At 59.6% G+C, this 27,929-nt stretch overlaps 2 protein-coding genes across 4 annotated transcripts; both read right to left on the bottom strand.

Moving 5' to 3' along the window:
* Positions 1-917: 917 nt before the first annotated feature.
* On the bottom strand, positions 918-10,978 carry CEL (carboxyl ester lipase). Its single transcript, XM_028090558.2, has 11 exons — positions 8,381-10,978; positions 6,286-6,436; positions 6,074-6,196; positions 5,697-5,894; positions 4,964-5,094; positions 4,694-4,801; positions 4,452-4,569; positions 3,114-3,300; positions 2,751-2,954; positions 1,667-1,864; positions 918-1,323 (listed from the first exon to the last, which is right to left on the bottom strand). The coding sequence occupies exons 1-11, from the start codon at positions 8,465-8,467 to the stop codon at positions 1,008-1,010; spliced, it is 1,821 nt and encodes a 606-aa protein (XP_027946359.2). The 5' UTR covers positions 8,468-10,978; the 3' UTR covers positions 918-1,007.
* GTF3C5 (general transcription factor IIIC subunit 5) lies at positions 10,975-27,179 on the bottom strand. Of its 3 annotated transcripts, none has more exons than XM_028090542.2 (11): positions 26,720-27,177; positions 23,314-23,533; positions 21,811-22,009; positions 17,752-17,947; positions 16,478-16,582; positions 15,024-15,138; positions 14,463-14,543; positions 14,168-14,265; positions 13,119-13,201; positions 12,315-12,457; positions 10,975-11,268 (listed from the first exon to the last, which is right to left on the bottom strand). In XM_028090542.2, exons 1-11 carry the CDS (start codon positions 26,882-26,884, stop codon positions 11,111-11,113), a joined length of 1,563 nt encoding a protein of 520 aa, XP_027946343.1. In that variant the 5' UTR covers positions 26,885-27,177; the 3' UTR covers positions 10,975-11,110. The 3 variants fall into 3 exon arrangements, with proteins under 3 accessions (XP_027946343.1, XP_027946342.1, XP_027946341.1); XM_028090541.2 differs by having other exon boundaries at positions 11,182-11,713; positions 26,720-27,178; XM_028090540.2 differs by lacking the exon at positions 10,975-11,268 and having other exon boundaries at positions 11,627-12,457; positions 26,720-27,179.
* Between the last annotated feature and the right edge of the window lie 750 nt (positions 27,180-27,929).

Below are 27,929 nucleotides of genomic sequence, written 5' to 3'. Positions count from 1 at the left end.
GTTTGCCCCGTGTAGCTCTAGTGCATGGGGCCATTGGACTCAGTTCCCCAGACCTCAGTCTTCCATCTGTGGCCAGAGAGGGAAAGCATGCTGGCTGCCTCCTGGGTGCTGCTGTCCCCAGCCCCACCCCCATCAGGCAGAGCCGCTCAGAACTCCAGAATCTTCTCTCCTTTGAGCCCTCAGCACCACCCCACTGAGATGAAAGAATGAGTGAGGGGTGGGGAAGACGCCCCCTACCAGCATCGTTTCGAGCACTAGCTTTGGAGTTTCATGACCTGGGGCATGTGACCCCCTCTCAGTGCCCACCTGCTGTGGCCATGGTGACATCAGGCTGCTTAAGCCCTCGGCATGATGCCCGATGCCCAGTGGGAATGGCCCTGACTCCGACCTCCGCCTCCAGCGCCTCAATTCTGCCAGAGCCACCCAATGCCCAGCCCTCTTGCACCTTGTGCTTCTCACCTTCCAGGGTGATGCTCTGTTCTCTCTTCAATGTGCATCCAGTTGGAAGCTGAGTCCATTTCTCCCCCCAGGCCAGGTGCCCAGACCCCAGATAGAACACAGAGGTCACTGCGCACATCCCAGAGGACTTGGTGTGGCTGGGCTCCACCGGTCCAGGGGAGGCCACAGCCCGCAGAGGCCAGCTGCTCTCCCACCTGTGGCCACCGCCCGCCCTGCCCCCTGGGAACCAGCGGTCCAGGGCCGAGGGACCGGCACCTGAAGCCCAGTCCTGCTCAGACACTTCACTTCTTCAAACCTGTTTCCTCCTCTCTAGAATGAGGGGCTTTTCCAGACTTCCTGGAGCTTGAGGACTGATGGACACCATGGGGAAAGGCAGTCGGCCCAGCGCCTGGGGCTGAACAGAGCTGAGAGCGCTGCTTCCTCCAGCTGGGGCCTCGGGAGCAAAGGAAGACGCCAGATAGAGAGAGATGAGGCTTTATTCAGGAAGAGCTCTGGAGGGGAGGTGGGTCCCCCAGGTCTCACCCTATGGCTTCCTGGAGCCGAGGACATTAGAAGCCGATGACTATGGGCATCTGAGCCCCCTCAGAGTCCCCCGAGGGGGGCGCGGGGGTGGCATCAGAATCCACGGAGGGGGCAGTGGGGGTGGCATCGGAATCCCCGGAGGGGGGAGCGGGGGAGGCCCCATTTCCGGTCACTGTGGGCAGTGCCTGGTAGGTCAAGGTCCAGAACTGCATGTAATTAGTCCTCAGGTGCTGCTTCATGGAGCTGCGATCCATCTTCTTGGTGATCTCCAGGTAGTTACCACTTTCCACCGTGTAGGGATCCCAGTGTGTGGGCACAGCTGAATGTCCCATGTTGGGGTCCCTGCAGGGAGGAAAAGGGCTGGGTGGGGGCTGGGGGCTCACAGGAGGCTGGAGACCTGTGTCCCTAGCCCATCTCGGCCCTGGCTTGCCTGGACAGTCCTCCACCCTCTGCACTGACCCTTACCATCAGGGTACCTCACTATATGGTGCCTGGGCCCTGGCTGGGCACATGGAACCCCAAGAGGTGCTGATCTCGGGGCCTGGGCAGTAGCCCCGTCCTCCCAGACAGACAGAGATACCGAGGATCCAGGAAGTCAATTGTAAGTGAGGGAGCAGGGACTGGAACCCAGGCCTGCAGGGCCAGGTGGCAGGGGGCTCTGGGCTCAGCCTCACTGCTGTCTTACCCAGTTCTGGCAAAGTTGGTCCAGTAGGCAATCATGGCCTTGGAGACCGTCCTGTCTTGGGTCCGGTAGCCCAGGGGAATAGCGAAGGGCTTCCCAAAGACGTACTGGATGTCATCCGCGTGGTCAGCCCCCACCCATTTGGGGTAGGTGGGCATCCGAGAGGGGTGGGAGAACATGTAGCTGTAGGTTTTGGCACTCCTGAGGAGGGAGGGGAGACCACCCAAGTTGGAAAGGTGCTCACCTGGGGGCCACCCAGCACAGGGATGTGCTCCAGAGGGAGCTGTGGAGGGAGCAGGGAAGGGTCTGGGGAATTCCCACGAGACTCATGAAGAAGCTGGGATCCTGACACCTGGGAAAGGGAAAGCCATGGGCGAAAGCCACGGATTCGAAGCTTCTACAATTTCAGTTGTGTTTGTAATTCACCACCACAAAACACACTGAGGCAGCTTCCTCCTGCAATTCAGTATCAAGAAAGATCTTTTTTGCTCTGCAAGTGAATTTGTATCTTAATTTAATTGGACAGGGTATATGCCCTCAGATGTTTCCCTTTTTGCCCTGACTGACAGGAAGCTCAGAGCTACATTTATTGCTTAGTTGCTACAAAGCTTTCATTCTAGATTCTAGGTATAATATTGTCTTCCTACTTTTCAAGCATTCCTAACTTTTTTTTTTATTTCATTGGCTATTATCATATAGTGAGTTTTAATGTGGTCCCAGGCTTAAGTTATTCTGAAAGTTGGTCAAGTTGAAACCCACAACAGAGACCATTATCATCCAGGGTTCTTTCCTTCTACACAGCTTGAGGGGTGGAAGGTCAACTCAAGAACTTTTCAGTGGGAAGGACTGTGGGGTGAGGGAGGGCACTCAGTGCCAGGCCAGGCAGAGGATTGTGGGAGGGTTTTGCAAAGCCCCCTGAGGCTGGGAGGTGAGGAGGGGCCCTCTCAGGTCTTGTCAGGCCTGGGCAAAGCAGGTGGTGCAGGCCCAGGTGGGGACCCGAGCCACCCTCCCGAGAGGTCTCAGGGCGCAGGTGCACCATCCCAGGTGGGTGGGCCTCCCCAGGGAGCCTCCCTGCCCAGGTCCTCACTTGGCATTGGCTCTATGCTGGGCCACGGCAAACTGGGTGGGCACCAGGAAGAGGATGTCGGTCTCCAAGTCCACCACGGTCTTCTTTCTGGTCTCTTGGGACGCGTCGTGGGCCCAGGGCTTGGTATAGATGTCAAAGGTGGCGTTGGCACCCCTGAGTCCCTTGGTGATGGTGAGCCCGCTGACCAGCTTGTAGAAGTCCTCTCTGCAGGGACCACGCCAGCACTGGACCCTCCACCCAGTGCCAGTGGGAGGGTATCTGCACCCCCACCCAGCAAAGGGCGAGGGACGGCCCCCAACACAGTGCTGACCTCCCTCAGCTGCCCCTGGGCACTGCCCCCTGGGTCCCGCACCCACTGCTTACTCGGTGACCTCCGCTTTGTTCTTGTTGATGGCTGGCATGTCGACGCTGGCAAAGATGTGGCCATCCATGTTGTTGATGCCTGCTATGTAGTCAATGTCGGCCGCGTTGGCGTACAGCTTGACGGGGTCATCGGGGATGAAGTCTCCGTCGACGACAGGGAGAAAGCCCAGATAGTGCAGTGCGGGATCTGGGTGGGAGGGCAGCCGGCTCTGACACTTCCGGTACCCACTGCCCCTCCCCTCCGCCTCTGGGGGCGGGACTCAACTCCAGCGTGACTTCCTGCCTCCTCTGATCTAGACCCAGCTTCTCAGGCCTCAGCACCGCCCCCATTGAGGGCGGGGTAATTCTATGTCCAGCACCCTGCGGCGTGTCCATCCACATCCCTCAGCCCGCGGGACACCTGTGGCACCCCCTCTGCAGTTATGACAATCAAAACTGTCTCCCGACGTGGGCACATGTGCCCGGGAGCAAAAGTTCCCAGGCCGAGAACCACTGGTCTGGAGCCCAGGGCTGCCCTCCCTCCCGCCTCTGGGAGGAAGACGAGGAAGTAATTGAGATGACCGATGGAGGAGGCACCCCCTCTCGGGGCTGGGCTCCAGCGTGTTCGCCAGAAACTGCGAGGTCCACATTGCCCTGCAGACCCCTGAACTGGCCCCGAAAGGACCGCAGAGCTGGCTCGGGGCAGGTGGAGGCAGTGGCCTTCGTGAGGCCCAGCCCGGCGGGTCTTCCTTCCGGTGCACGCCGGAGGAAACGACTGGTTTGCATTTGGGACCACGTGTTTGCTTGGCTTCCGCTTTGCTTACGGTTTAATTCGCATCAGGTAAAGATGCAAATGATGGGGCCTCTTACTTAGCATCAAAAAGGTAAGCAAGAGCGGACCCCAGCCTACGGCGCTGATGAGGTCCCCGGCATGCCCGGGTACACAGGAGCAGAGCCGGGAGGGCTGGGTGCTGCCACGGGCGCTCAGTGGGTGCGTGTTCACTGCATGAGTGGCAAGAGGAACAAATGACCGTCTAGGACAAAGTCTCTCGGTCTTGGGTCCATGAATCTCCCTAAAATTGTGCACAAATGACCACGGATGTGTGCCTTGTCCGGCACTGGAGCCCACATGTTCATCAGCTTCTCAAAGGGGTCATGACCCACGGGGGATAAGAAGAAAGAACGGCCCTCATCCTTACCAGCCTACCAGGGTGCTGGTGGCAGCAAGCTGCCTAGGGACACCAGCAATCTGGGGACAGGGCCAGCCTCAGACCCAGCAATTCCTCTCTTCTCCAGGAGCATGGCCGGCCCTCCCCTGACTGGGAGCACGCCCAGGCTCCCCCAGCAGCCTCCACTCACACTCCATGCCTGCCAGGGGCATCTTATAGGCCAGCGTCAGGGCACGGGGGTCGGTAATCTTCAGACACTTGGCCATCCTGGCGGTATCGTCCAAGGGGCAGCCCACCTTCTCAGCGATCTGGAGGGAGTGGGGGTGGGTAGGCAGGTGGGTGAGGCCAGTGCTCTGGGTAGAAGGTGATGGAGTCCAGGACAGAGTGGAAAAGAGGGAGCCCCCCCACCCACCCACCACAGCCCCTCCTTACCCTTTTGGCCCAGAAGAGGGGGTTCTTCTGGATGGCCCAGGAGCACACTGCCACGCCACTCTGGCTAATGGCTCGCCGGATAAGGCCCTTGTTGTAGGGAGAGAGGGTCTGCAATACACAGAGGTCCTGTCACCAAGGCCTCGCTGTGCCTGCCCACCCTGGGCTTGGCCAAGGACACCCCACACATCAGTTCCAGCCCCTCTCCTCCCTGCTCCCATTGACTAGCTCCCACACACTTCGGGGCAGGTCCACCCTCCGGGGCCGCCAGACCTGCAGAGAAACGCTGGCGCCTCCAGCTGACTCCCCAAAGATACTGATGTTGTTGGGGTCCCCCCCAAAGGCTGCAATGTTCCTCTTCACCCAAGCGATGGCCATGTGCTGATCCCGAAGGCCATAGTTACCTGGGGGCGGGGTGGAGGATGGGCCTTCATCAGGGACCCTTGGTGGGGGCTGGGGTGCCAGGGCCTGGGCCACACCGGGTGAACAATGCACGTGGGTGGGATGAGAATGCCCTCAACTGCACGGAGACCCTGGCTGAGCGCGGGGATGTTGAAGGGTGGGTCCCCCAGAGGCTGGCCGGGTGGGGTGCTGGGGCAGGTGTGGGGCTCAGGCTGGGGGCAGGGGCAAGGAGCAGGAGGACCAGCCTGCTCTGTTCTCTCCCTCCCTGCCACAGCCCCCCTTGTCTGTCCGTGGCTCCTTGTTGCCGCCTCAATTTCTTATCTTCTCTTTCACTGGTTCCCTGCACCTGCTCCGCTGGGCCTCTGGGTCCCGCTCTGTCTGTCAGTCTGTGGGCCTCTGTTCTTTCACTACAGCTGCCAAGGGGCTCCTGCATCTCACAGCGCATCTCCAGCTCCCTGGCTCTGCAAATAGGATTCTGGGCCTTTCCAAGGGGACTGGCAGGAGCTGTTCAAGCACGATGGGAGCTAAGGCTCAACCCCCGCCGGGCCCAGAGCTCACGGGGCTGGGTGCACTCGCTCAGAGTGGACCTGGCAGGTTGGCAGACCTGGCAGGTTGGCGTCCCCAGTGCTGAGGAAGCCCAAGGGGCCGACACGGTAGTTGAAGGTGACCACAATGACATTGCCCCGTGTGGCAATCTCCTCCCCGTCGTACAGGTAGTTGCTGAGAAAGTTGGCCCCGTGGCCCGCCCCCATGAGGAAGGCGCCTCTGTAGATCCAGATCATGACGGGCAGGTTCCGGGAGACTAAGGCAGAGCAGAGCAGACCCAGTGACTCCAGATGCAGCCCCCCCAACCCGGCTCCCCTCCGCACCCTGTGCTGATTTCAGGGAGGTTTGGCTCTGGAGCCCCCCAGACACAAGGGTAGGGCCTGAGTCTCTGGCTGCTTGGGGGCATGCTGCAGGGTGCGGGGAGGGTGAACCCACCTTCCTTCTTGCCCTGGGGGACCCAGATGTTGAGGTAGAGGCAGTCCTCCTCCCCGTAGGTGTTGTCCTGCGTGATGGTGGCCTGCAGACACCGCTTCTTGAAGTCCTTGGCCTTCAGGGTTCCTGCGGGCGGCCAGCGGGGCCGGTGAGGATGGCAGCCGCCCCACGGCACCCCCAGGCGTGGGGCCTCACCAGCCCCTGTCCGCTCCCACCTTGCCAGCCGGGGTGCCGCTGAGGGTTCTCCAGGGCCTTCGGGGGGGCGGCGAAGGGGATGCCTTTGAAGATGTCGACATAGTTGCCAAAGAGGCTGAGCTTCTTGTTGATGCCCTCCACGAAGCCTCCTTCTGTGTACACCGCGCCCAGCTGGGGGTGGAGGCCGAGGCTCAGGAAGGCCCAGGCGGGTCTCCCGAATGGGGCTGGGAGGCAATCTGAGCAGGCCCCAGGGTGCCCCGAGGTTCCCCAGAGACAGCTTCAAGGAGGGGCCAATGTGCACCTGAGTCCTGCCGCTTGCCCACGTTGCTAGAGGAGCAGCTTACCGCCTTGGTCCCGGACCCCGAGGGTGTCCTGCTCCCTGAATCTTGGAGGAAGCTGGGTCAACCAGTATGTTCCCACTCCAGGGAGCCTTCCAAGTAGGCCAGGAGAGGTGGGGTAGATGTTTGGATCTCGGCTATGGCCACCTAGCCGTGACCATGAGGCTGTTTCCCCATCTCTAAGATGGCCCGTTTGCTCCCCTTGTGTCCCCCTTTCCCCCAGGGTCCGGATGGCCTGGAGTCGGTGGCCTGGTGACTCCCAGCCCTTGTGCTCAGTGCTGAGGAAGACCCCCGCCCCCCGGGCCGTCAGAACCACTGCTGTGTATCCAGCCCTAGCCCTGAGCTGGGCCCTCGCAGCCAATGCATCCAGTCTGCATGAGGGTCCTGGGGGCTGGTGCTCATCTACCCATTGTCCCAGAAGGGAACTGAGGCTCTCCTGCTTGAAGTCACCCTGTGAGAAACAGCTATCTAACCTCAGAGCCAGGCTCCCATCCCCTCCTAGGGCTCTCCCCCCCCCCCCCATCCATCGGGTCCCATGGCAGGTGTCTGCTTCCTGGCTCTCACCTGTGCTACGTCCCAGGGAGCCAAGGGCAGGGCAGCTCTGCACCCCCAGGCCCAGCTGCCGTCCCAGGGCCCCGTAAGGTCTAGGCTAACAGGCAACCGGGGAAGAGGCCAGAGCAACTCCTGCCAGGGCCCTCAGGGGTGGGGCCGGGGGCAGGTGCAGCTCTGCTCCCCCACCCCTACCCCCGCCCCAGCTCTTGGCTCAGGAGGTGCAGCCTTGTTTCAGGCCTCCAGGCATCTTTTCTGACAGGCTTCCCGGCTGCTGGGATGGGGCAGCAGGCCAGGTCAGTACCTGGGGACTAGGAAGTCACCTCTCAGAACTGAGACTGCCCTGAGGGCCCTGGGTGAGGGTGGGGAGGGTGGCACTGGCTGCTGGAACAGCGGGGAGCAATCCTGGTCATTTCTGCCCTTAGAGAAGCCCCCCTCCCCCGGAGAGTGACCTCCTCCTGGGGGCAGCAGGGGCCCAAGGCCAGCACCTGAACCTCTGGGGCCAAGGGGCAGGCCCCAGGGCAGCTGGGACGGAGGTGGCAGGAGGAGGGTGGACACCACAGGGCCGCGTGTCTGTGGGGTTTCAATCCTGCAGCCCCTTCCCTGCCTTGTTCTTCACCCCATGGCAATGGCGTACCCGCCTCGGGCGGCCTCCTGACTGGCCAGCAAGCAGGTGGGGACCTGCCGCTTGGGACATGGAGGTTACGCTGGGAGCCAGACTCCGGAGTTTTGGGTTTCTGTTCAGCCACTGGTGGCTGTGTGAGCTTGGGCAAACTGCTCATCTGCTCTGGGCCCGTCTCCCCTTCTGTGAAAAGGGGACATTGACATCTCTAGAGAGGAAAGAGCCAGAGGGGTGTTGGGTTCCCAGACTCAGCAAATAAAGACTGAGGACTCCCAGTTCCATTTGCATTTCCCATAAATTGACTTTTTTTTTTTTAGTATATCCCAAATATTGCATAGAAGATACCCACACCAAAAACTTCTCGTGGTTTGTATGAAATTCAGATTTAATTTGGCATCCTGTATTTTATCTGGCAGGCTGTCGTATGAATGAGAATATACACAAAACATGAAGTGCCCAGGAAATGCCATTTTGATTGCTGGGGTCTCTTTCTCAGGCTGGCTCTTCTGGCCAGTGACCCTGTCTTCCCTCCGCTGTGCCCTGTCCCGTTTCCAGGTCTCGCGGAGGGAGAGGAGAGAGGGGCCCCTCTGCTGGGCCCTCGCTTACCTTTGCCGTGCTCACTACCGCCCAGCAGCAGGTGAGGCCCAAGACGACCAGCCCCAGGTGCCCCATGGCGTGCGCCTGCCCGTGCATGGCCCTCCCCTCCGGCCCGCGGCTATTTATGCGGCCGCAGCTGGCCGGGAGTCCAAAGTAGCAGCTGTCCACAGAGGGCCCCTTTGCCCTCCTCCCACCTCTGCCCCTTCTCCCGGGCTGGCCACACTCCAGGCAGTGTACCTGGGGCCAGGAGACAGCTGCTGTTTCCAGCTAGCCTCAGGCTGGGCCCAGGTCACACAGTAGGGCACGCGCACGTGCACAAACACGGCGCAGGGACAGGCTACTTTCCCAGGGCTGGGTGCCCCCGATGCCGTGGTGCCACAGCGCACCTGTGCAGGTTCCCACCTACCTGGGAGCGGAGGCAGATGGCACAGGACCGAAGGTCGCCAGGCCGTTGGCTTGCCCAGGTGGACAGTGCCCTGCATTCTGGCTCACTGATTTACAAGGACTCGGCTCTGCCCTCAGAGAAATGGGCATGCTTGGTCTCCGTGGCCCGCCTGCCACCCATCCCCAGCTCAACAGAGGGAGCTTGTAGGGGACCGGGCGTGTGACTTCTGGGCTGTGTGCCACTGGTCAGCCAGTGGGGTTGACCCTTATTACCGAGGGCCCGCTGCGTGTGCAGTCTGAGCCAGGTGTGGGGACCCAGAGCAGCACAGATGACCCCGCCCTTGGGGGGTGGGGGAGGCCTCACGTGCAGTACAAGTCCTGGGATGGGAAGGCAGGAGGCTCGGGTACACAAGGGAATGGGGGAAGTGGGGCTCCAGCCCAGCCCCGAGGGCTTCCTTAAGGAAAAGGAAAAGGAAAAGGAAAAGGAAAAGCCAGGCTTTCTGGCCACAGAAATAGGCCACGCAAAGACCCTGCGGCAAAGCCAAGCAGAGACGGAGACCGACCAACAGAGAGTGGAAGGGACAGAGTCCAAGAGCGTCAGAGAGAGCGGGAGGGAGAAAACTGAGCACAGAAGTAGGGGTGACACAAAAGCGGCCACTACTGTTTCCTGTGGCTGTGCAGGACTCTGGTCACCGAGGGTTACTTATTAGAAAAGGCAGGCCACCAAGGACAAGGCCTGAGATGGTGCCTTTGAGTTCGGCTGCCCCTGGGATCACGGCTCACGGCTCACGGCTCACGGCGGCTGCTCAGACCCCACCGCACAACCACCTCTAGTGAGGGGGACGCACTCAGGAGCCAGGGGACAGCGGAGCCCTGTGAGGCCAACAGCCCCGCAGCCTGGGCCCCGGCAGGCTCTCTGCTGCCCAGGAGCGGCGCCTCGGACGCAGGCCACAGCCCCACTACCATCGCGCCTGCTGCCGCCACCAAGCCTGCCTGCCAGATCCAAATCTTCTGGGACGCAGAGTGGAGAGAAGCTGGAGAAAGGTGGGGAGGGGTGGGCAGCTGCGGGTGGGAGGGAGGAGTTAGGAAACCAGGAAGGGGCTCGTGTGCCTTCAGCTGGGCAGTGAGGACGAGGGGGGAAAGAGCCTGAGCCCCACCCCGGACAAGGACGGGGAGTTGTTAACCCATGCCTTCTGTCCAGCTCTTCCAATTCTGAGAACCCGCTCTACAGAAAGTTATTCTGAGTATGGGGGAGGGGACCCCTCCTGGTCCCCAGCAGCAGGGAGCGGGGCCATCGTGGGCGGTCAGCCTGGCAGCTTCCCCTCTACAAGGCAGGTGGCCAGGACTAGCCACTTTAGGCCAACTGTGAGCCACCGGGGCTCCTGATCTGTCCTCTGAGGGGGCTCCCCAGGAGCCTGGGCAGCAGACTGGGGCTTGCCTGAGGCATCGGACTTTAGAATTAATGTGACTTGGGGACCTGTCACACTAGGTGGCCCAGTCCGCTGGCTGAAGAAGGGGGTGACCGGGCTCACCTCTGGCTCAGGCTACTCTGTAGGACGGTGGCACAGCTGTCCCCCTGGCATGGGTGGGAGTTTCACACCAGGGAGCTGGGAGGCACCAGGGTCTGCGTCCCCTTGAACTTCTCAAGAACACACCTGGAGCAGTAAGGGATGAGCTCGAGGCTGCAGGACACTCTGGGACCTGGCGTCTGGGGTACTCCCAGCTGCTCTCACCCAACCTGTAAGAGGAAACTCTCCTCTGGCTCCGACGCCCGCAGTGAGACACCACTTTCTCCTTGGAAAAGTGTATTTGGTAAGAACAACTCCAGCTGGGTCCCAAATGGATGGGATCCAAACCCAAAGACAGTCTTTGCCCGTCTGTGACCACGGGCCAGCTTCCTCGCTGGTCACCAGTCATCACTGCCACCAGTCATCAGCTCCAAGGTGAGACCACCCCGCCCCCGGCCACATCCTCCCCACCTCCAGCTCCTGCTGTCCTCGGCCAGAGAGAGGTGCTGGGCCCCGGCTCATCCTGCTGGACACTGGGCTGGCTCACGGCTACGAAAAACCGGGTCACACCCTCTGGGGATGTCCCCAAGCACCCAGGGCCAGAGGGCAGTCCTGCGCAGCAGGCGTCACGGGCGGACGGGCAGGACCAGGGTCAGCTGCACCCGGTGCTGGGAGCCCAGCTTTCCTCGGTGGCGGTGGCGGTGGCGGTGGGGGAGGGGGGGGCGGGGGGGGTGGCTCCTCGGGCCGCTCTGGTTACCGTGGGCAGCGATGGGGAGACACGGCTTGTCCCGGTTCCATCGCCAGTCCTGCACGATCAAGGACGCCCAGGCTTGGGGGCAGGGCCGTGTCACACGTAGTCCAGAATCTCCGTCTCCATCTCGTTGTCGCTGCCATCAGACGGCTTGAAGTCCTCCTCCTCCTCTTCCTCCTCCTCCTCCTCGGCCCCCGACTCATACGTCAAGGGCTCTTGCCCCCTGTCGGCCTTGGCCGGGCTGGAGAAGAGAGCTGGGGCCAGGAGACAAGGCCGTGTGTGTCCCAGCTCAGGCCTCCTGGGTGGCCCCCGGACCAGCTACTGCCGGCCTCAGCCCGAGAGAGGCGCCGGACAGCCCAGCGTCCGGACCAGCGATCGGGCTGCTGGGGGCCTATTCACGACGCGTGTCTGGGCTCAGGCCCCAGGGAAGCCGCCTGGGGAAGTACAGAGGGCCGAGGGGCCTGGCACCCTACAGCGTAACAAGCACAGCAGGGCAATACGGAAGCCAACAGCTTTGCAAACCACTTCCGCACAGGAGGCTGGGTGGCTTCACGGGTCCAAGGGGCCCCGACAGCGTGCAGGACGTGCTATGTGAGTGCTTTTTTCTGGGGACAGGGTCCAGAGCCTCAAGCAGATTCTCAGATGGGGCCGGGTCCCAAACGAGGCTGAGAGCCCCTACTCCCGTCAGCTCCGTGGAGTCTGGCGGGGTCCAGGAGGGAGCAGTGAGAGGGGCTCTCTCGCTCACACACCCCACCCCACCCCCGCCTCATCAGACCCGCAGACCAGCAAGTGCTCCCTTTTCCTCACATTCCCCTACCACCGGCCAGTGACCAGGGCTGCCTGGTCCTGGGAAACGGGCAGCCCGTGGGGGGGGTGACAGGCCCCCACACCTGCTGCCCCAGCTCTCCCGGTGTAAGAAGACAGGCTGGATGTGCCCACAAATGGCTGGAAGAGGTAGGGGGGTGTCAGGGCACAAAGCGGTGGCTCCAATGGCGGCACCAGCCCTGCTCCAGCCCTGCGCCAGCCCTGCACGAGCCCTGCTCCAGCCCTGCACCAGCCCTGCTCCAGCCCTGAGCCAGCCCTGCTCCAGCCCTGCTCCAGCCCTGCGCCAGCCCTGCGCCAGCCCTGCTCCACCCCTTGCCCTCTGGGCCTGTCTCCACCCAGGGAGAGGCAGGCAGCCTGGGGGATCTGGCTCCCGGGGGGATGATTCCACTTGGGTGTAATTCCTTGGGGAGCAGGGCCTTTAGGGATACTTGCTCTGTCCCAGAGCAGGGCCCCCCTTCACCCCGAGCGCTCTCACCAGGCCTCTTGGAGCGGATGGTCTGCCGGATCATGAGGGACATTGTGTCCCTCAGATCATCACTGGTCTTGGGGAGGCACCAGCCATCTCGCTCCGTGCAGCAGTTCTCAGCCCCATCATTGCGGTGAATGATCCTCTGCAACCTGGGGGTAGGGACACAGCATTTCAGGGTAGGCTTTTGCCGACAGGTGCCTGAGGGTCTGGCAGAGGCGGGGCAGTGCTGGGAACAGTAACACTGGGGCAGCCGTGCAGAGGGCCGAGCGCAGCACTGAAGAACACCCATGGAAGCCAGACCCTCGCGGCTGGGGTCCTGACTGGTGTGGCCCCTGCCTCCAAGCTGCACAGACGGTGGGGAGTGGCCATGCGAACTTTCCTACGAAAACCCCGGGCTCTCACCTGACTCAAGCTGCATCTAACGAGTTCCCGTCTCTCCCCATCCCAGCGCCCCCCACCCCCTTTTTAAACATTACTAAGAACAACTGGCTGGGAGGCTGGGAGGTCGTTAGGACTCCAGTGTCGGCCAGGAGACTCAGGAACCGTGTCCCGAGCCTCCATGTGGGCGACAGAGGAGGGGGCCACGGGTCTCCGCCCCACCCAGCGCGGCGGATCAGGGGGTGTGGCCCAGGCAGACCCCAGAAACCGCTCCTGCGGGCCACGAGGCAGACAGAGGTGCCCCCAGCCCCCGCCGCCCAAGCCAGGGCTTCCCACCGAGGCCGAGAGCCAGCAGAAGAGCAGCAGGGAAGGCCTTGGTCCAGAGCCCCACCATCCCCCACCCCCTGGCGCCTCAGGGTCCCTCATACGTACTCTTCCACGTTCAAGTCACATAACTGGTAGAACATCTGTCGATAGGGTGGCAAGGCCCCCTCCCGGAAGACGTAGACCGAGTCCTGGGCAGAGGACGGGAGGACAGCGGGTTGGAGCTCGGAGCTCTCCCCAGCCAGTGTGCACCTGGCGGGCCCGGCTCCCCACCGCCCCCCGGATTCGGGCGGTGCAGACAGGCCAGGGGCCAGCAGCAGGTGTGCAGAGGCCCCGGCGCCGCCGGCTCTAGGACCACGAGCCACATGTTACGGCATGGGCTGGCACGCCAGCTTTGCGAGCCTTCTGCAGTCTGCCCTCGTTCCTCACCACCTCCGACCAACCGGTCCTGTTGTGGCTCCACATGCCACCTGCTGAGAAGCAGGGCTTACCGAGTGTCTGTTTTCTAGAGGTAGGGACGGTGGCCCGAGTGAGGGTGCTGGAGGAGGGGCCACGGCCACTGAGGCGAAGACGCGGCTGCCCTCCTAAGGGGACAACGACGGCGCCTGTGTCCGTGCCCCTCCGCGCCCCACTGCGTGAGGCAGCCGAGCCGGGGGGGTAGGGGAGGACCAGACAGCCCAAGTGGGTGGAAGGCCCAGAGATTCCCACCTTCGGGTGTGCCGAGGACCCCGCGAGCCTGTGAGGGGTGCTGGGCTCTTGGCTGCCAGCACCCCGCCCCGCCCCCAGCGGGGGGCCCGCGGTCTGCCGTGGCTCTGCACACTCTCGCGCACCCCAGTCGGCCCATCCGGGCACCGGCCACGGGCTCACTAAAGGCAGCCATGCACAGCTGCTGTGTCACCTATCCCTCTTGGAGACATGCCCAGATGGTCCTCAGTGCCCACTGCCCACACCAAGCTCTCACTGTGCTTCCCAAGGTCGTCCCGGAAGGCACTGGTGGGCAGAGCTGCCTGTCAAAGCCCATCCTGCTGGCCCAGACCAGGGACTCTGGGAGCAAGTGTGTGCCCAGCCTGCACATGGGAGGTGCCTCCTCTCCCCTGTCCCCTGCACCCTCAGCCGGGTGGGCGACCGCTCTCCTTTGGGGCTCAGGGGGCACCCACCTTGAGCTTGTACTTGTTGGAGGTCGATTTCCGCGTGCTGGCCATCCCCGATGGGCCCAGGCCCTGCTTCAGGTCATGCATGGTGACAAGCTGGCTGGCTGTGAGGGGACAGCAGTAGTACTTTGGAATACAGGGGGACGTTTCTCCCCACCCCTCCCTGGTGTGCTGGCCAGCAGCGCCCTGGAGCGACCCCTTGGGGAGCCCCACCGCACCCCGCAGTCCAGATGCCCACCTTCCTCGCGTCTCTGTGAGGGCAAATCAGCCCCGATCCCACAGGGCGAGCAGAGGCACTTACGCATCTTTTTGACGGTGATGGGAAGGCTGTAGTTGTAGGTGCTGCGCTTGGCCTTGACAGGCATGTCACTCGGGGCATAACCTGTAGGCGAGGAAGGGCATGTCGGGTGCAAGGAGGCAAAGAGCCCCTTCTTGCAAACAAAACTGGCTTTGCACTAATGGCGCACCAGGGTTCCCCGGGGCCGGCTCCTGAGAAAGGGATGCCAGGGCCCCCGCACCAGTTGCCAGCAGGCCCCATTCCAGGGCCAGCCACACAGGACTGCGGGCAGTGGGACTGGCCCAGGGGCTGGACGCGTACGGGGCGCCCGGCCCCCACCGCAGGAGCAGGAAGTAAGTGGAGTAACTGAGTGGGTGAAGAACGGGTTCAGCAGTTTGAGGGCCAGCGGTGGAGCCAGGACTCAAGCTGGGACCCTCATTTCTACGCTATTCTGCAAACACCTCACCAAGGAGCAAAGGCTTTTTCGTCTTCACCACATGGATTCATTCTTATTCCAAAAGAGAATGCTAGCAGCAGAAAGCAATTAAGAGAGAGAAAGAAAGACATCGTTTTAGTAATTTTTACCGTATTTCATTCCACAACGGATTCGGAAATCAAGGACTTGATAAATCTTGGCGTCTGGGTTTTTTCGGGGATCGTACCCATATCGGATCCACAGGCTTCTCCAGGGACCTGTTATCTGGAGACAAAAGGCAGGAGTGTGAAGTGGGGCCAAGGCCAGTCCCTGGCTCCCTCAGGGATGCAGGCCCGGGGCGAGGCAGCTGAACACCCCGAGAGTTGGGGACACAGCTCTGGAACCCCACCCCGGCTCTGCCCTGTGCGGTTCTTGGGCAGGTCACTTGGCCTTTCTGAGCCTTGGTCTTCCCGCTGGAGGTGAGAGGAGCCCCCTTTCCCATCGCTTCTGTGAGAATTATAAGAGGTGATGCCCCAGGAGCCTTTACCACGCCTCCTGGCACACAGGAAGTGCCCAGGGAGCGTTTCCGCCATCCCAACGGGTGGTACTTCTGAGGTCCTTATGTCTAGAAAGCCAATCCTAAAAGACAGCCAGTGGCTCTCAGAAGTCTGGGGCTGGAGCACAGGAGGGATGAGCCTTCCTTGTGCCCCACCTTGTGCCCCACCCGTCATCACCGTCATGGGCACATCTCAGGCTTGCCTCCCCAGGGCTCTATGCAGGGACCCTTGGCAGGTAGGATGCCTTCCTCCAGCGCCTTTGGGAACCGCAGTAATGACACCTCATCCCCAGGCCCTTCTGGACTGAGTCCAAGGTGGATCTGCCCCTCCTACCCCCACCCCCACTCAGCCCAGGTAGAATGAGCCAAGGCTGGTGGCCCTGGGGTTGGGGGGCCTGGGTTCTGCAGCCTAACAGGCTGGGGTCCCAAGTGGTTCTGTCACATGCTGGCTAGAGGACCTTGGCACATCAAGTCACCTCTCTGAGCCCCGGCTCTGCCTCAGAGATAAGAAGAGAATCCTGCTGCCACGCCCCAGGGAGGGGAAAAAGGATGTAATAGGTGCACAGCACTTAACCCAGCGCCTGGCCCTTAGAACGTTCTTAATGTGAGATCGTTTAAAAATGTATAATCCCTGGGGCGCCCTGGGTGGCTCAGTCGTTCAGCGTCTGCCTTCGGCTCAGGTGATGATCCCAGGGTCCTGGGATCGAGCCCCGCGTCGGGCTCCCGGCTCTGCGGGAAGCCTGCTCCTCCCTCTCCCACTCCCCCTGCTTGTGTTCCCTCTCTCGCTGTGTCTCTCTCTGTCAAATAAATAAATAAAATCTTCTAAAAAAAAAAAGTACAATCCCTTTATTTAAAAGTTACATAATTATTCTTTAATCCTAAAATCATTCCAGTACGGTCAGCATTACTAGGAGGCTGTGGAGGGCCTTCCTAGGGCTGTAATAAGCCGCCTCGGGGGGCGGGGGGGGTACCGGGACAGGGCCACCTGCTCTTGCTGTAGCTCTGACAGGTCAGATTAGCAATCAGGGCGACCCTGGTGGGAACCAAGGCAAGAGGCTGGGCACTCACCATGTAATAGGCCACGAAGGGCAGCAAAACCTTGAGTTTGTCAGGGTGGACACTGATGTTGGCCTTGACAGCGTTTCGTGACCAGATGGGACGGATTTCAAACAGCTGGGGAGGCAAGGCAGAGACTGAAATGAGCACCAGCAGCTTCCCGCCTGCCTGGCTCAAATTCTCCAGCATGGTCTGGTCCCCAGCAGACCCTTCGGGAGAGGAGCTGGTGGAGAGCAGGGCAAGGAGCAGCCTCTAGGAACTGCTGCACCCACTCACTGGTCCCTGCCTTCTGAAGCGGGGACTGCACACCCAGCCTGGGTCAGGTGTGGCTGCAGGGCCTGGGCATCCTGAAATGACCACAAAGGACACGGTCTCTCTCCTCATGCAGCTCACAAAACAGTCGGGGAGACAGACGACCAAAGGAGCCAGAGCAGGGCCAAGAGGGGGACATGCCAGAGTTCTGGGACCCCGAGCCCCAACCTAGAGGGTGAAGTCTCAGTTGGGATGTCGTGGAGGCCAAAGGGGACAGCCTGGCCCAAGGGAGGACTGCAGGAGGCCAGTGTGGCTAGAGCGTGGGCAGGGGCCGGGGGGCCAGGCCAGGGACTGGGCTGTGTCTGGAGGACTAGCAGGGCCCTCAGATAGTGGTCCCCCATGGCTCCCCTCCAGTGACCAGTGACTGCTGGAAAATCGGTCAGGTGTCCACACAGTCTCTTTAAGAAATAACCACCCCCCCCCCCCGCCGCCAAGGGAACAGTCGGCTTCAGCAAGGGCGGAGGCGAGCCTCCGTGAGTAGCAACGTGGCCTCCCTGAGAACCTGCCGTCCATGCCTGTGCAGGCATGAGCAACAGAGGCCCCCGCTGGCTCCTCTCAGGACCCGCCGTCCGGGGGGCAGGCGGAAGGCTGCTCTGTCCCCTCCAGCACTAACGGGATAAAGCATCAGGGGGCATACGGTAGGTCCTCCATCTGGTTTCTTGCCACCAGTGATGGATAAATGAAAGCTTCCTGAACCCCAGAGCTCCACTGTGAGGTCACGAGCAGACAATGCACTGATCGCTTCCCACCCCTAAGGGACCTCTCAAGAAAATTCTAAGAAGTATCTTCAACCTTGGGAATGTAGGGCTTATACCGGCGTGGCTTTGAGACGGGACATCTGGAGCTGAAACGTTCCCATGTGCCGATGAGCCGGTTTTAAAAAGTCAGTACAGCCATCTGCAGAGCGAGGGAAGGGCCCCGCTGGGTAAACGGGAGGTGGTCAGTGCAGAGGAGGGCCCCGGGCTCGGGCTCACCTTCCTCAGCTCCTCCTCCACCCTCCGGTCCATGGGGTTGGTGGAGATCCTCCTCCACGTCTGGACTGCAGCCTCCAGCGGCTGCGTGGGCACCTCATCATCCTCAAAGTTGACAAAGATGGCGTTGTGGGGGCGCCGGGCCCTGCTCAGGCCGATCAGGTTCTCGCCTGAGACGGGGGGGTTGTTGTAGCCTTCCCTGGGGCAGAGAGAGCTGGGGTGGGCTGGAGCACCTCCAGGAGGACCCCAGGCACAGGCCTGCTGGACCAGGCAGGGAGCCCACGAGTGGGTGCCTTTCCCCGGAATCCGGGAGACGGGTTGGGGGAGAATCTTAGCACCTGTGCTCTCCAGCCGATGGCGGGGCAGGGGCAGGGGCAGTGACTGCTGCCTACAGCTCAGAGGGGCGCTGGGGCCCGTAGCTCGCAAGCCGGAGGAAGCCAAAAGCGGTGCGGCTGTTGGTCTCACAACCGCACCGAGTCACCCAGGGCACCGGACAGCCCATGAGAAACAGAAAACCGTCAGGCAGGGGCGGGCAGGGGGAGGTGAGGCGCGGCCACACAGGACACGCTCGGTCAGTTGTCCGGCAACACCCACACTTACTGACTCTGACGATTCACTGCCTTAACCCTCAAAACCACCTTAGGAGGAAGGAACCAGTTTCCTACGAAGTAACTGACAGCAGCTAGAAACCTACCTAGAGTCAGAGCTTATATGGACAGGGCTGGGACTCTGGGCCCTGTGAACCCCGTCCTGCCACCCTCTGACAGAGCATGTTTGGCCCAGAAGCATCTGGACAACAGCTGCGTGAAGAGAAGACGGACATTACCGAACAGCACTGTCCTACAGCACGGGCGTCAGAAATGAGGGTTCTAGTGCCAGCTGCGCTCAGGCCTCTCTCTGCTGGCGCCAGGCCAAGATGCTCAGGTGGTTACCTCGTTAAGGTGGGATGTCAGGGGTCCTGGGGGGCTCAGTTGGTTGAGTGTCTGCCTTTGGCTCAGGTCATGATCTCAGGGTCCTGGGATCAAGCCCCGCATCGGGCTCTCCTCTCAGTGGGGAGTCTGCTTCTCCCTCTGCCCCTCCCGCAGCTTGTGCTCTCTCTCATAAGTAAATAAAAAAAATCTTTTAAAAAAAAGGTTGGATGTCAGAAATGTCAAGAAATGTCAAGCTTATACTAAAGCAGGGAGGACAGTCTCAAGAAGCCCCACAACCCATCGTGAGCGTCAACGATTATCACCACATGGCCAATTTCATCTGTACCCCACTGCAAACGCACGAAATTATTTTGAAATACGTTTTTTCACTTTTTTAAAAAAGATTTTTTAAAAAGATTTATTTTGGTCGGGGAGGGCAGAGGGAGAGGGAGAGAGTCTTAAGCAGACTCCGTGCTAGTGAAGAGCCTGACATGGGGCTTGATCTTACAACCCTGAGATCACGACCTGAGCAGAAACCAAGAGTCAGATAGATGCTCAACCAACTGAGCCACCCAGGCGCCCCTTGAAATACATTTTAAAGTATGTCCTGGACATCACACATTTTCATTCAGGTGATTCTTACCTTTTATTTATTTCATTCTTTTTTCTTTGAGGTGGGAAGGGGCAGAAGGAGTGGGAGAGAAAGAACCCGAAGCAGGCTCCACACCCACCTTGAACCCAAAGCAGGGCTCGATCTCACGACCCTGAGATCGCGACCTGAGCCAAAATCAAGAGTCAGACGCTTAACCAAATGAGCCACTCAAGTGCACCCAGGTGATTATTACCTTTTAAATGTGTTTTCATTCTACCTTAATTTTTTACAAGAGTAGAAACCATCTGCCTATTTATAAAGGACACGTTGGAAAACAAAATTACAAGACGAGACCAAAGTTTGTGCCTTTTCTGTAAAGTGACCCCATTAGAAACCACCCCGAACAGGTGTGTCTGTTCTTCAAAGACATCCCCAAGACCCTGAAGAGCCCCAAGAGGGAAGGCCCTGGTGGCTCACTCCAGCCCAGGCAGCTGGGGTGGGCTGCCTGCCAGGGCCTGTCACCACAGGGAAAGGGCTCCTTGGCCGCCTCACCGACTCCCCCACTAACTTCCTCAAGGAGGAGGGACCCCTGTCAGGCCAGCCTCCCAGCCTCTCCTCTGCCCACAGTCTTGCAGGAGGCTCAACTTCCCTGGACCCATGGAGGGGCCAGCAAGGCTGTGGCCCACCACCCCCCCAGGCCCAGCAGCCCTGGTGTACCCAGGAAGGCCAGCAGAGCAGAAAAATCGATAGTAGCCCTGGGAAAAAAGGCAGGTTCTTTCCATTTGCTGGAACACTGATAAACCACATGCGGAGGAAAAAAGGGCCTGTGGTCCAAGGGCAGCCAGCCTTCCTCCCTTGTCCCTCTCCCAGAGGCCGGGGAGCAGCTGCCTACAGGTCCCACGGGAGAGCGGTGACTCAGCCGCTCCAGCCCGTGCCAGGGCTCAGCAGTGCGGAGGAGTCTAGTTTCCCTTACATATTTTTGTGTGTTTCTGACTCTGAGGGGAAATAATCAAAGCATTTTAGAAATATGCAAATCATCTCTCCCCCACCTGAAACTCCTGTGCGGAGTATCACACACACAGAAAAACCCATCACCCCACGTGGAGGGCTTTGGCCGGGAGAGGTGCGGCCCAACCCTATCCACTTACACAGCTCTGTCATACTCTGCCCCGGGAACCACCACTCACTCCTGTGGTCAGAAAGGGCTGGGGAGGGGGCCACAGATTCAACAGGCCTGAGCACTGTGAATGGAAGCTGCAGGGCGTCCTGCTTCTGGCTGGGGAAACTGAGGGAGGACTGGCACCAGAAGGCGCAGGGGAAGCCAGTTCTCTTGCTCGTCCTGGCAAGAGCGCAGCAGGTTCGTGTGAGAACACAAGTCCTTCCCCATGGAGGGGCACGGGGGATGCTTTCTCGAGGATGCGCTGGGAAGCTGAGGTCGGGCAGGTCGGCAAGCGGGGTAGAGGTGCCAATCGCAGAAGCTGGTGCCTCAGCTGGGCCTCCGCTGGAGCGCTCGCTCTACTTTGGGCTGTGTTTGGAACTCTCCGTATTTTTTTAAGGGAAGAGAACAATACACCTTCTCCTTAGGATCAAATCTAAGCCCCTCACCGTGGTCTGTGAGACCTATCGCTCTCCCAGGCTCCCTCTTCAACCACTCCCTTGCAGGCGCCAGTCCCCTGATCTAGAATGTTCTCCCCGGATTTTCACATGCCCGGCTCTGTCATCGCTCAGGTCTGTTTCAAATGTCAGCCCCTCTGAGGGCCCTGAGCCCTCACCTCACTCACTGCCCCTTACGACCCACACCCCTTTTATCTCCTCTAAGACATGCATCTGGCCGCGGGTCCACTGCTCACGCCTGGTTCACTCATGCTCCCTCCAGCTCCCCACCTAGCCCAGCGCGGACCTCATCCGTTCTTGGCTGACGCAGGGCCCCAAGGAGTGCCCCGGGGCCATGACCCGCGGTCAGCACGTGTTGATGAACACATTTAGTGAGGAAAGGGAGCACTCCCATCCTCCCACCCTCTACAGACAACTGCTCTGGGCCCCATCTTCCAGATTTTTCTAGGGTCCTATTGTCACGCCACGATTTACTTTTATATCACAGAATGTGCTCCTACACCTGCTTTTTTCATAGAGGAGGGTACCCAGGGCAAGTGCCACATCAATCCACGAGCCTGCTCTCACACGCTGCATGGTGTTCCCTGGCCTAGAAAGGCCATAAGTTCATTAGCCACATCCCAATTCACGGACTTGTTTACTCTCTCAAGCTCTGCCAGGCACTCACCGTTCTAAGTATTTCAAGGTACATACTTTTGGGCATGAGTCTTCCGAGTCTTAAGGTGACATCCCGACTCCCCCTCCGTAGAGTGGGAGCTTTGAGCAAGGTCTACGTCACCGGGTACGCTGCCTCTGGGAGCACAGGAGCCACGGGCCTGCAAAGCCAGCAGAACTAACTGCCTGACTCAGGAGTGGCAGAGTTGAGCCTGGGACCCAGGCCCTCTGACCACAGGGCCCTGGCTCTGAACCCTGATGCTACAGTGGCTGGGGGGTGGAAGGGCTTACCGGTGCTGCGTCTCTGGTCGATAGAAATAGTCCACTGGGGTGTCCAGCCGAGAGAAGATGGGTGGGGGGATGTAGAGCGGCAGCTCTTGGTGGAAGAAACTCTCCTTCTCAGGCTTGAGCATGAGCACTTTGTCATACATGGACATGTGCCTGCCGCCAGCCTCCGTGTGCACGGCCAAGTACTGGAAGTCGGACATTCCTGGAAAGAGGCGGCCAGATGGCAGACAGCCCATTACACCCTCCCAGGAACTGGCGGCTGCTGCGCATCGACACCCACATGTTCTCGGAGGTGCCAAGGGAGCCGTGCAGCGGGCCATGGGGGTGGGAGCTGAAACAGCACCTTCGGAAATACTTCTGTGCACGCGACTCCGCGCACTTGGGAGTCTCCCAGAGGGGCTGGGGGAGGAGGGGGCGATGTGGTGCGTGAGGGTCCAGTCTAGGTCAGCGCTTCTTGAAACACGGAGTGCACATGACTCACCTGGCACCTAGCTAAAGACTCTGGGATGCTGTACATCAGACAAGCCCCCAGTACCGGTGCTGCTGGCTGGGACGGAAGGTGAGCGGCGGGGTGCTGGCTCAAGCAGACAGATGGAAAACGCATCACGGGAAGATCTCGCCCCAGGAGGGACTGCCCTCTTTGGAGAGCACCGCATGCCACCAGAACGACTGACGTTCAAAATGCCCAGCTCAGGGGTCCCTGGCCCTGGTTTCATCCCATTCCACTTTCTAGCCCCTCTTCTCCGTCCGTGCTCTCTGCAGATTCTCTTAGAACTGCAGCTGACACTGCATTCCTAAGGCTCACTAGTAATCTACCAAGTGCCTCCTGTGTGCGTGAACTGGCCCTTTAATGGCATCCCCCAGACCCCAACCCTTCACGAGGGGCTGAGGAACCCAGGGTCCCACACTGGATGGAGAAGAGCCCGAGGCTGAGGGAAGCTGAGCACCTGCCCAAACAAACTGGCTCTTTCTTACTTACCCGCCCCACCACACCCCTTACCACCACCCACTGGGGTTCCCTATGGGCAGCAAACTGATTGAGGAGCCCACGGGAGACACCCAGTTGGCTAAGAGTTCAAAGGAACATGAGGTCCCAAGAGGCTGAGGTGATCTGGGAAGGCTTCAGAGGTAAGGCAAGACTAGCACCAGTCAAGACTCAGAGAAGGTTCCAAAACACTGAGGGTCAAGAATTGGAGACCTGCTAACCGGTTTTATTTGGCCCCACATGATGGCCTTAAAAATTAGGGGACTATTCACAGAACGTCAGCTTTTCGTAAGAATGCAGAAGATGGAGCAGCAATGAGCCCCCCGTCCACTGAGAACTGTTGCATAGAGGGAGAAACAGGTGCCTCTTGGATGGGGCCTGGACTGTCCCACTCTGCTCACCCCCTGCCCCTCATTCCTGGGCACAGATTGTCCCCCTTCACTGCGTGGATGACCCACAGAGCACCTGCAGGAATGCAGACACAGGTCCTAAAATAACCCAACGCAGTAAGTTGCAGTTACCTTGAAATTTGTAAATGGTGGAGATGGTGCCAAGTATCTCTATGTCAAATGTGACCTCGGGGTGGGGCTCAGGCCCCGGCACCTCCCTCTGCCGCCTGGTCTTCCTCCTGATCCGGAGCAGCAGGCTGCTGGTACTGAAGCGGTTGGCGCACACTGGGTGGCAGTAAGGGTCCTTGGGCCGGAAGTACAGCTCCAGCCTCTTGGTGGGGTCTGCGTAGATCTGTGGCGAGGCCAAGGAAGACAGTGACCAGTGGGTAGCTAAGTGGCTGGCAGAGAACTGTCTCTTGCTCCACAAAAGCCTGATGGTGACTCAGCTGACAAGGGGAGGTCAGGGGGCTCATGGTTCATTCTGAGCTTTTAATTCTCAAAAGACCCATTTTTCGAACCCCGGTATCTTAGTTTTTATCTAGTAGAGAAAATGAGGATAGTCTCCTCCTTCTAAGAGGCTGGAAAGCTAGAGACGATAACCGCCAGCTAAGTAGAGCACCCCCACCCAAGTGCCCGTCCAGTGCGGGGACTCATGCGCCTCCTGTGGCAACGTTTCATGGCGGTGTTCTGATGCCCAAGTCCTCCACGCAGGGACCCAGGCTGCTGACGCCCGAGTCCTCCGCGCAGGGACCGAGGCCGGCGGGCAGGGTGGCTTGTCTCCACCTTCCTACCCGAGGCGCCACCTGCCCCAAGGGTCTTGCTATTCAGTCTCCCGTGCAAATGTTTCCAAGTCTGAAGGAACTGAAATCAATTAGTAACAAGCACTTTGGCTCTGACTAGCTGTCACTTATCCTTTTCAAGCCTTTGCTCCTTCTCCTTAAAATGGAGATACGAACAGTACCTACTCACGGGATTCTAACAATGATTAAATGAATGATTGAACTGTTGAATATGCAACACGCTGTCTGCTGTCTAACTCGTGGTGAACACTCTACACAAGTCACGCACCCACAAGTGCTTGCCCCGCACAGAGTAGGAGGGACACAGTAAGAGTCAGCTGTGTGCACATGAAAGCCCAACAGTGCTCACGGGGCCAAGAGCATCTGCCTTCTAGCTTGCTGGCTCCCCAACACTAAGGACACAGCCTGGCCCTTAGGAGATGCTCAGGAAACATCGAATGAAAGAAGGTTAAAAGGAGTCCCAACCTTCAGGAATCCCTTCTCACGAGACACAGATCTATGAGATCGTGAAGCTGGGAATAACCCCAGCTGCGGGCCTGGCAGAGAAGGTGCACAAGCAGCAGGAATGGTATGAATCAATGGCCAGTCTCTTCCAAAAGGCTCACACTGTAGTCGGATACAAATATCCCTGGGGTTAGTGAGAGCAAGGGTCCTGTCAATGCCGAGGTAGAGTCAGGATAAAAGAACAAAACAAGACTAACTGGGCCTCTATAGCATCCTGTGCTTAATGACAGGTTTTCAATATTCATTAAGCATGAGGAAGCAGCAGGTAAGAGTTCAGACTTCAGGGGGGAGACATGCATGAGTTCAAATCCCCACTGTAGCACGTGAGAGTTTGTTTGACCCAACTTTTCCTACCTGAGTCTTCATCTGAAAAAAGGGAAAAATGGGGGTGGGAGGGAGGGGGTGGCTGGGTGATAGACAGTGGGGAGGGTATGTGCTATGGCGAGTGCTGTGAATTGTGCAAGACTGTTGAATCACAGGCCTGTACCTCTGAAACAAATAATGCAATATATGTTAAGAAAAAAAAAAAAAAAGAAGATAGCAGGAGGGGAAGAATGAAGGGGGGGGAATCGGAGGGGGAAACGAACCATGAGAGACGATGGACTCTGAAAAACAAACTGAGGGTTCTAGAGGGGAGGGGGTTGGGGGGATGGGTCAGCCTGGTGATGGGTACTAAAGAGGGCACGTTCTGCGTGGAGCACTGGGTGTTACGCACAAACAATGAATCATGGAACACTACATCCAAAACTAATGACGTAATGTATGGTGATTAACATAACAATAAAAAATTTAAAGATAAAAAAGGGGAAAAATGGTACCTAACTCCCTAGGTTGTTGTGAGGATCTAGTCATGCATATGACAAATATTTTGGAAAAAGGCACTATTAAAGATGTTAGGACTGCAGGAGTAAACGAGAGACAAGGTCCTGCTCTCATGGAGTTTACAAGCTGAGAGCAAGCGGCCAAGACAGACAATAAAATGTGTTAAAACATAACTTCAGATTGGAATTAACAGGTCGGGGCTCCCGGGTGGCTCAGTTGGTTAAGCATCTGCCTTTGGCTCGGGTCATGATCCTGGAGGTCCTGGGATCAAGCCACTGCTCAGCCGGGAGCCTGCTTCTACCCACCCCCCGCCCTCCCCCCATGCACGCTCTCTCTCAAATAAATAAAATCTTTAAAAAAAGGGAATTCATAGATCGAGAAGGCAGATACAAACTACTAGAGGCCACTTTGATTAGGGTAGTCAGAGGACTCCCCATGGAAGAGACATTTCAAGATCTGGTGCATGTAAATCACTTCCCCTGAGCCTTGCACCAGGTAAGAAGTCATCCCAGGGGCGCCTGGGTGGCTCAGTTGGTTAAGCGACTGCCTTTGGCTCAGGTCATGATCCTGGAGTCCCGGGATCGAGTCCGCATCGGGCTCCCTGCTCAGCAGGGAGTCTGCTTCTCCCTCTGACCCTCTTCCCTCTCGTGCTTTCTATCTCTCATTCTCTCTCTCTCTGAAATAAATAAATAAAATCTTTAAAAAAAAAGAAGAAGAAGTCATCCCAGCTCCCTCATTTTCCGGGAGACCTTGAACAAACTGCCTCGGTTTCCTAGTAAAATGTGGACAATGCCCTTTGCTACCTGGCAGGGCTCTAATGAGGATAGAATGTAAGTAAAGCACCTGGTACCGAAGAAGTTGTTGGCCATTACCACCTTTATTTATTTTTTTTAAATATTTTATTTATTTATTTGACAGAGAGAGAGCACAAGCAGGGGGAGCGGCAGAAGGAGGGAGAGAGAGAAGCACACTCCCCGCGGAGCAGGGAGCCGGACGCTGGGATCATGACCTGAGCCAAAGGCAGATGCTTAACCGACTGAGCCACCGAGGTGCCCCCATTACCACCTTTAACCCCAACAACACAACACCCGGTCCCCTCTCTGTGAATGAGGAAGTGGCAGCCCAGCACGTCGCGGGGGCTGTGGCTCCCCGGATCCCCGGAGGAAGGGATGGAAAGGACACGCCGCCCCTCCCTGGGTCTCCACCACAACCTTTTTCCGCTGCTCCCAGGGAAAAGCAGTCCTCCCAGGCGCGCAGGCGGCAAGTCCCCGCCCACTGGCCGCCCCAGAGCCCGCCCCGAGTTCCGTTGCCAAGGAAACCACACCTCCCCGGGTGGTCCCGCCCCTCCGGCGGCGGTCCCGAGACTCGGTCTCTCCCGCGGTCCCGGCCACTTCCCCCATCCCGCTCCTCACCCGGGAAACGCCCTCCTCGCCGCCCAGAGTCCGCAGCATCTTGGACACGTCGCGCACCACGCCTGGGTACTCCACGCACACCATACGCCGCTCGCGCCGCAGGTCCACGGGGACCGCGATCCCCGGCCCCGCGTCAGCCGCTGCCGTCGCCGCCGCCGCCGCCATCCCTGCCAGTCTGGCCCGGCCCGCCGCGGTCCGTCCCTGCGGGCGCTCCTAGCGGCCCCGCCGCAATGGTTCCGCGAAAGAATCGTTCCGGGTTGCCTCGCCGCTCGAGTCTCTCTACCTCCCTGGGCTCAGCGAGACTCGAGGCCTCTGAAAGCAAAGGCCCGAGGTCAGACCCCCACGCTTCGAGGTGAAGGACCGCCTGGTCCTCAATTCGGGGTTTAAAAAGAAGAGGGTAGCCCGAGGGGCGGAGCAAGGGCTTGTCGCTCCTAGCAACCCGCGAGGGACCCGGACGACTGTGAGACACCGCCCAGCTCTCGATTTCAGCCAATGAAAACCCGAGGGCCAACGAAGCGTCAGGGGGAAGCCTGCTTCCTCCCCTTCTCGCTAGCGCATAGATTTCAGCCAATGAGGAAGCAGAGCTGGGCCGGGTCCCCGCCCCTTTCTAGGGCTCCTTCCAATGACGGCTTGGGGGCAGGCTCGAGGCACACTTCCGTCCCGCCTTCCGGTGAGGGACGATCCCGGGGCTGAGTAGATTTCCGGCCGGAGTCGGCCGAGGGGTTTCCGCGGGTCTCTGACCCTGGTCCTGCCGGCCGCTCGGGGAAGACTTCTCCCGCGGCGCGCGGAGGCCGCGCGGAGTCGGATGTGGAAATGCGAGCGTGAGGAAACCGCTTGGAATGCTCGCCCCACCTCCACGCACAGAAAACCCCGGAGCGCCCTCGGCCGCGGAGCTCGGGGAGGAAAGTGGGCGTCCGTCCCTCGTTCCTTAGTTATCAAGCGCGTGCTGTGTGGGGACAGAACTGTAGGGAGCAAAGTGGGGGACGCGAGGGGTCGGAGGTCGACATGGGCCAGATGGAGCCCAAAAGTTGGGTGTGCCTCGCGGGTGGGCTCTCTGAGTGCGATGTTGAGTCCCTGAAGGGTTTTGTACCTGGAGCGCACGACCTGACTTGTGCGGGTGAAACCCTGTTAGCGTAGCGCCTGGGTCGGGGGCGAGGGCTGTGGGGGGAAGCAGGCTCAGATGCAGACCCCCTGCGAGGCTTCGCGGGGG

Source organism: Eumetopias jubatus, unplaced genomic scaffold (genome assembly GCF_037043125.1).
Source record: "Eumetopias jubatus isolate StellerSeaLion01/CBP00866 unplaced genomic scaffold, mEumJub1_p1.0 scaffold_15, whole genome shotgun sequence".
Classification (NCBI taxonomy): Eukaryota; Metazoa; Chordata; class Mammalia; order Carnivora; family Otariidae; genus Eumetopias; species Eumetopias jubatus.
This window is presented reverse-complemented; position numbering and strand designations above follow the sequence as displayed.

Bases quoted from the DNA above. Each gene is read 5' to 3' on its own strand.
- GTF3C5 (XM_028090540.2), bottom strand. From the start codon at position 26,884: ATGGCGGCGGCGGCGGCGACGGCAGCGGCTGACGCGGGGCCGGGGATC. The intron at 17,948-21,810 runs GTAAGCCCTTCC...TCTCTGCCCCAG, and splicing joins CGACCAGAGACGCAGCACCG to GGAAGGCTACAACAACCCCC. The intron at 13,202-14,167 runs GTGGGTGCCCCC...TCCTCTGCCCAG, and splicing joins CCAACAAGTACAAGCTCAAG to GACTCGGTCTACGTCTTCCG.
- CEL (XM_028090558.2), bottom strand. From the start codon at position 8,467: ATGCACGGGCAGGCGCACGCCATGGGGCACCTGGGGCTGGTCGTCTTG. The intron at 6,197-6,285 runs GTGGGAGCGGAC...GGCCGCCCGCAG, and splicing joins GCGGCACCCCGGCTGGCAAG to GAACCCTGAAGGCCAAGGAC. The intron at 5,895-6,073 runs GTGGGTTCACCC...GCTCTGCCTTAG, and splicing joins CCCCCAGGGCAAGAAGGAAG to TCTCCCGGAACCTGCCCGTC.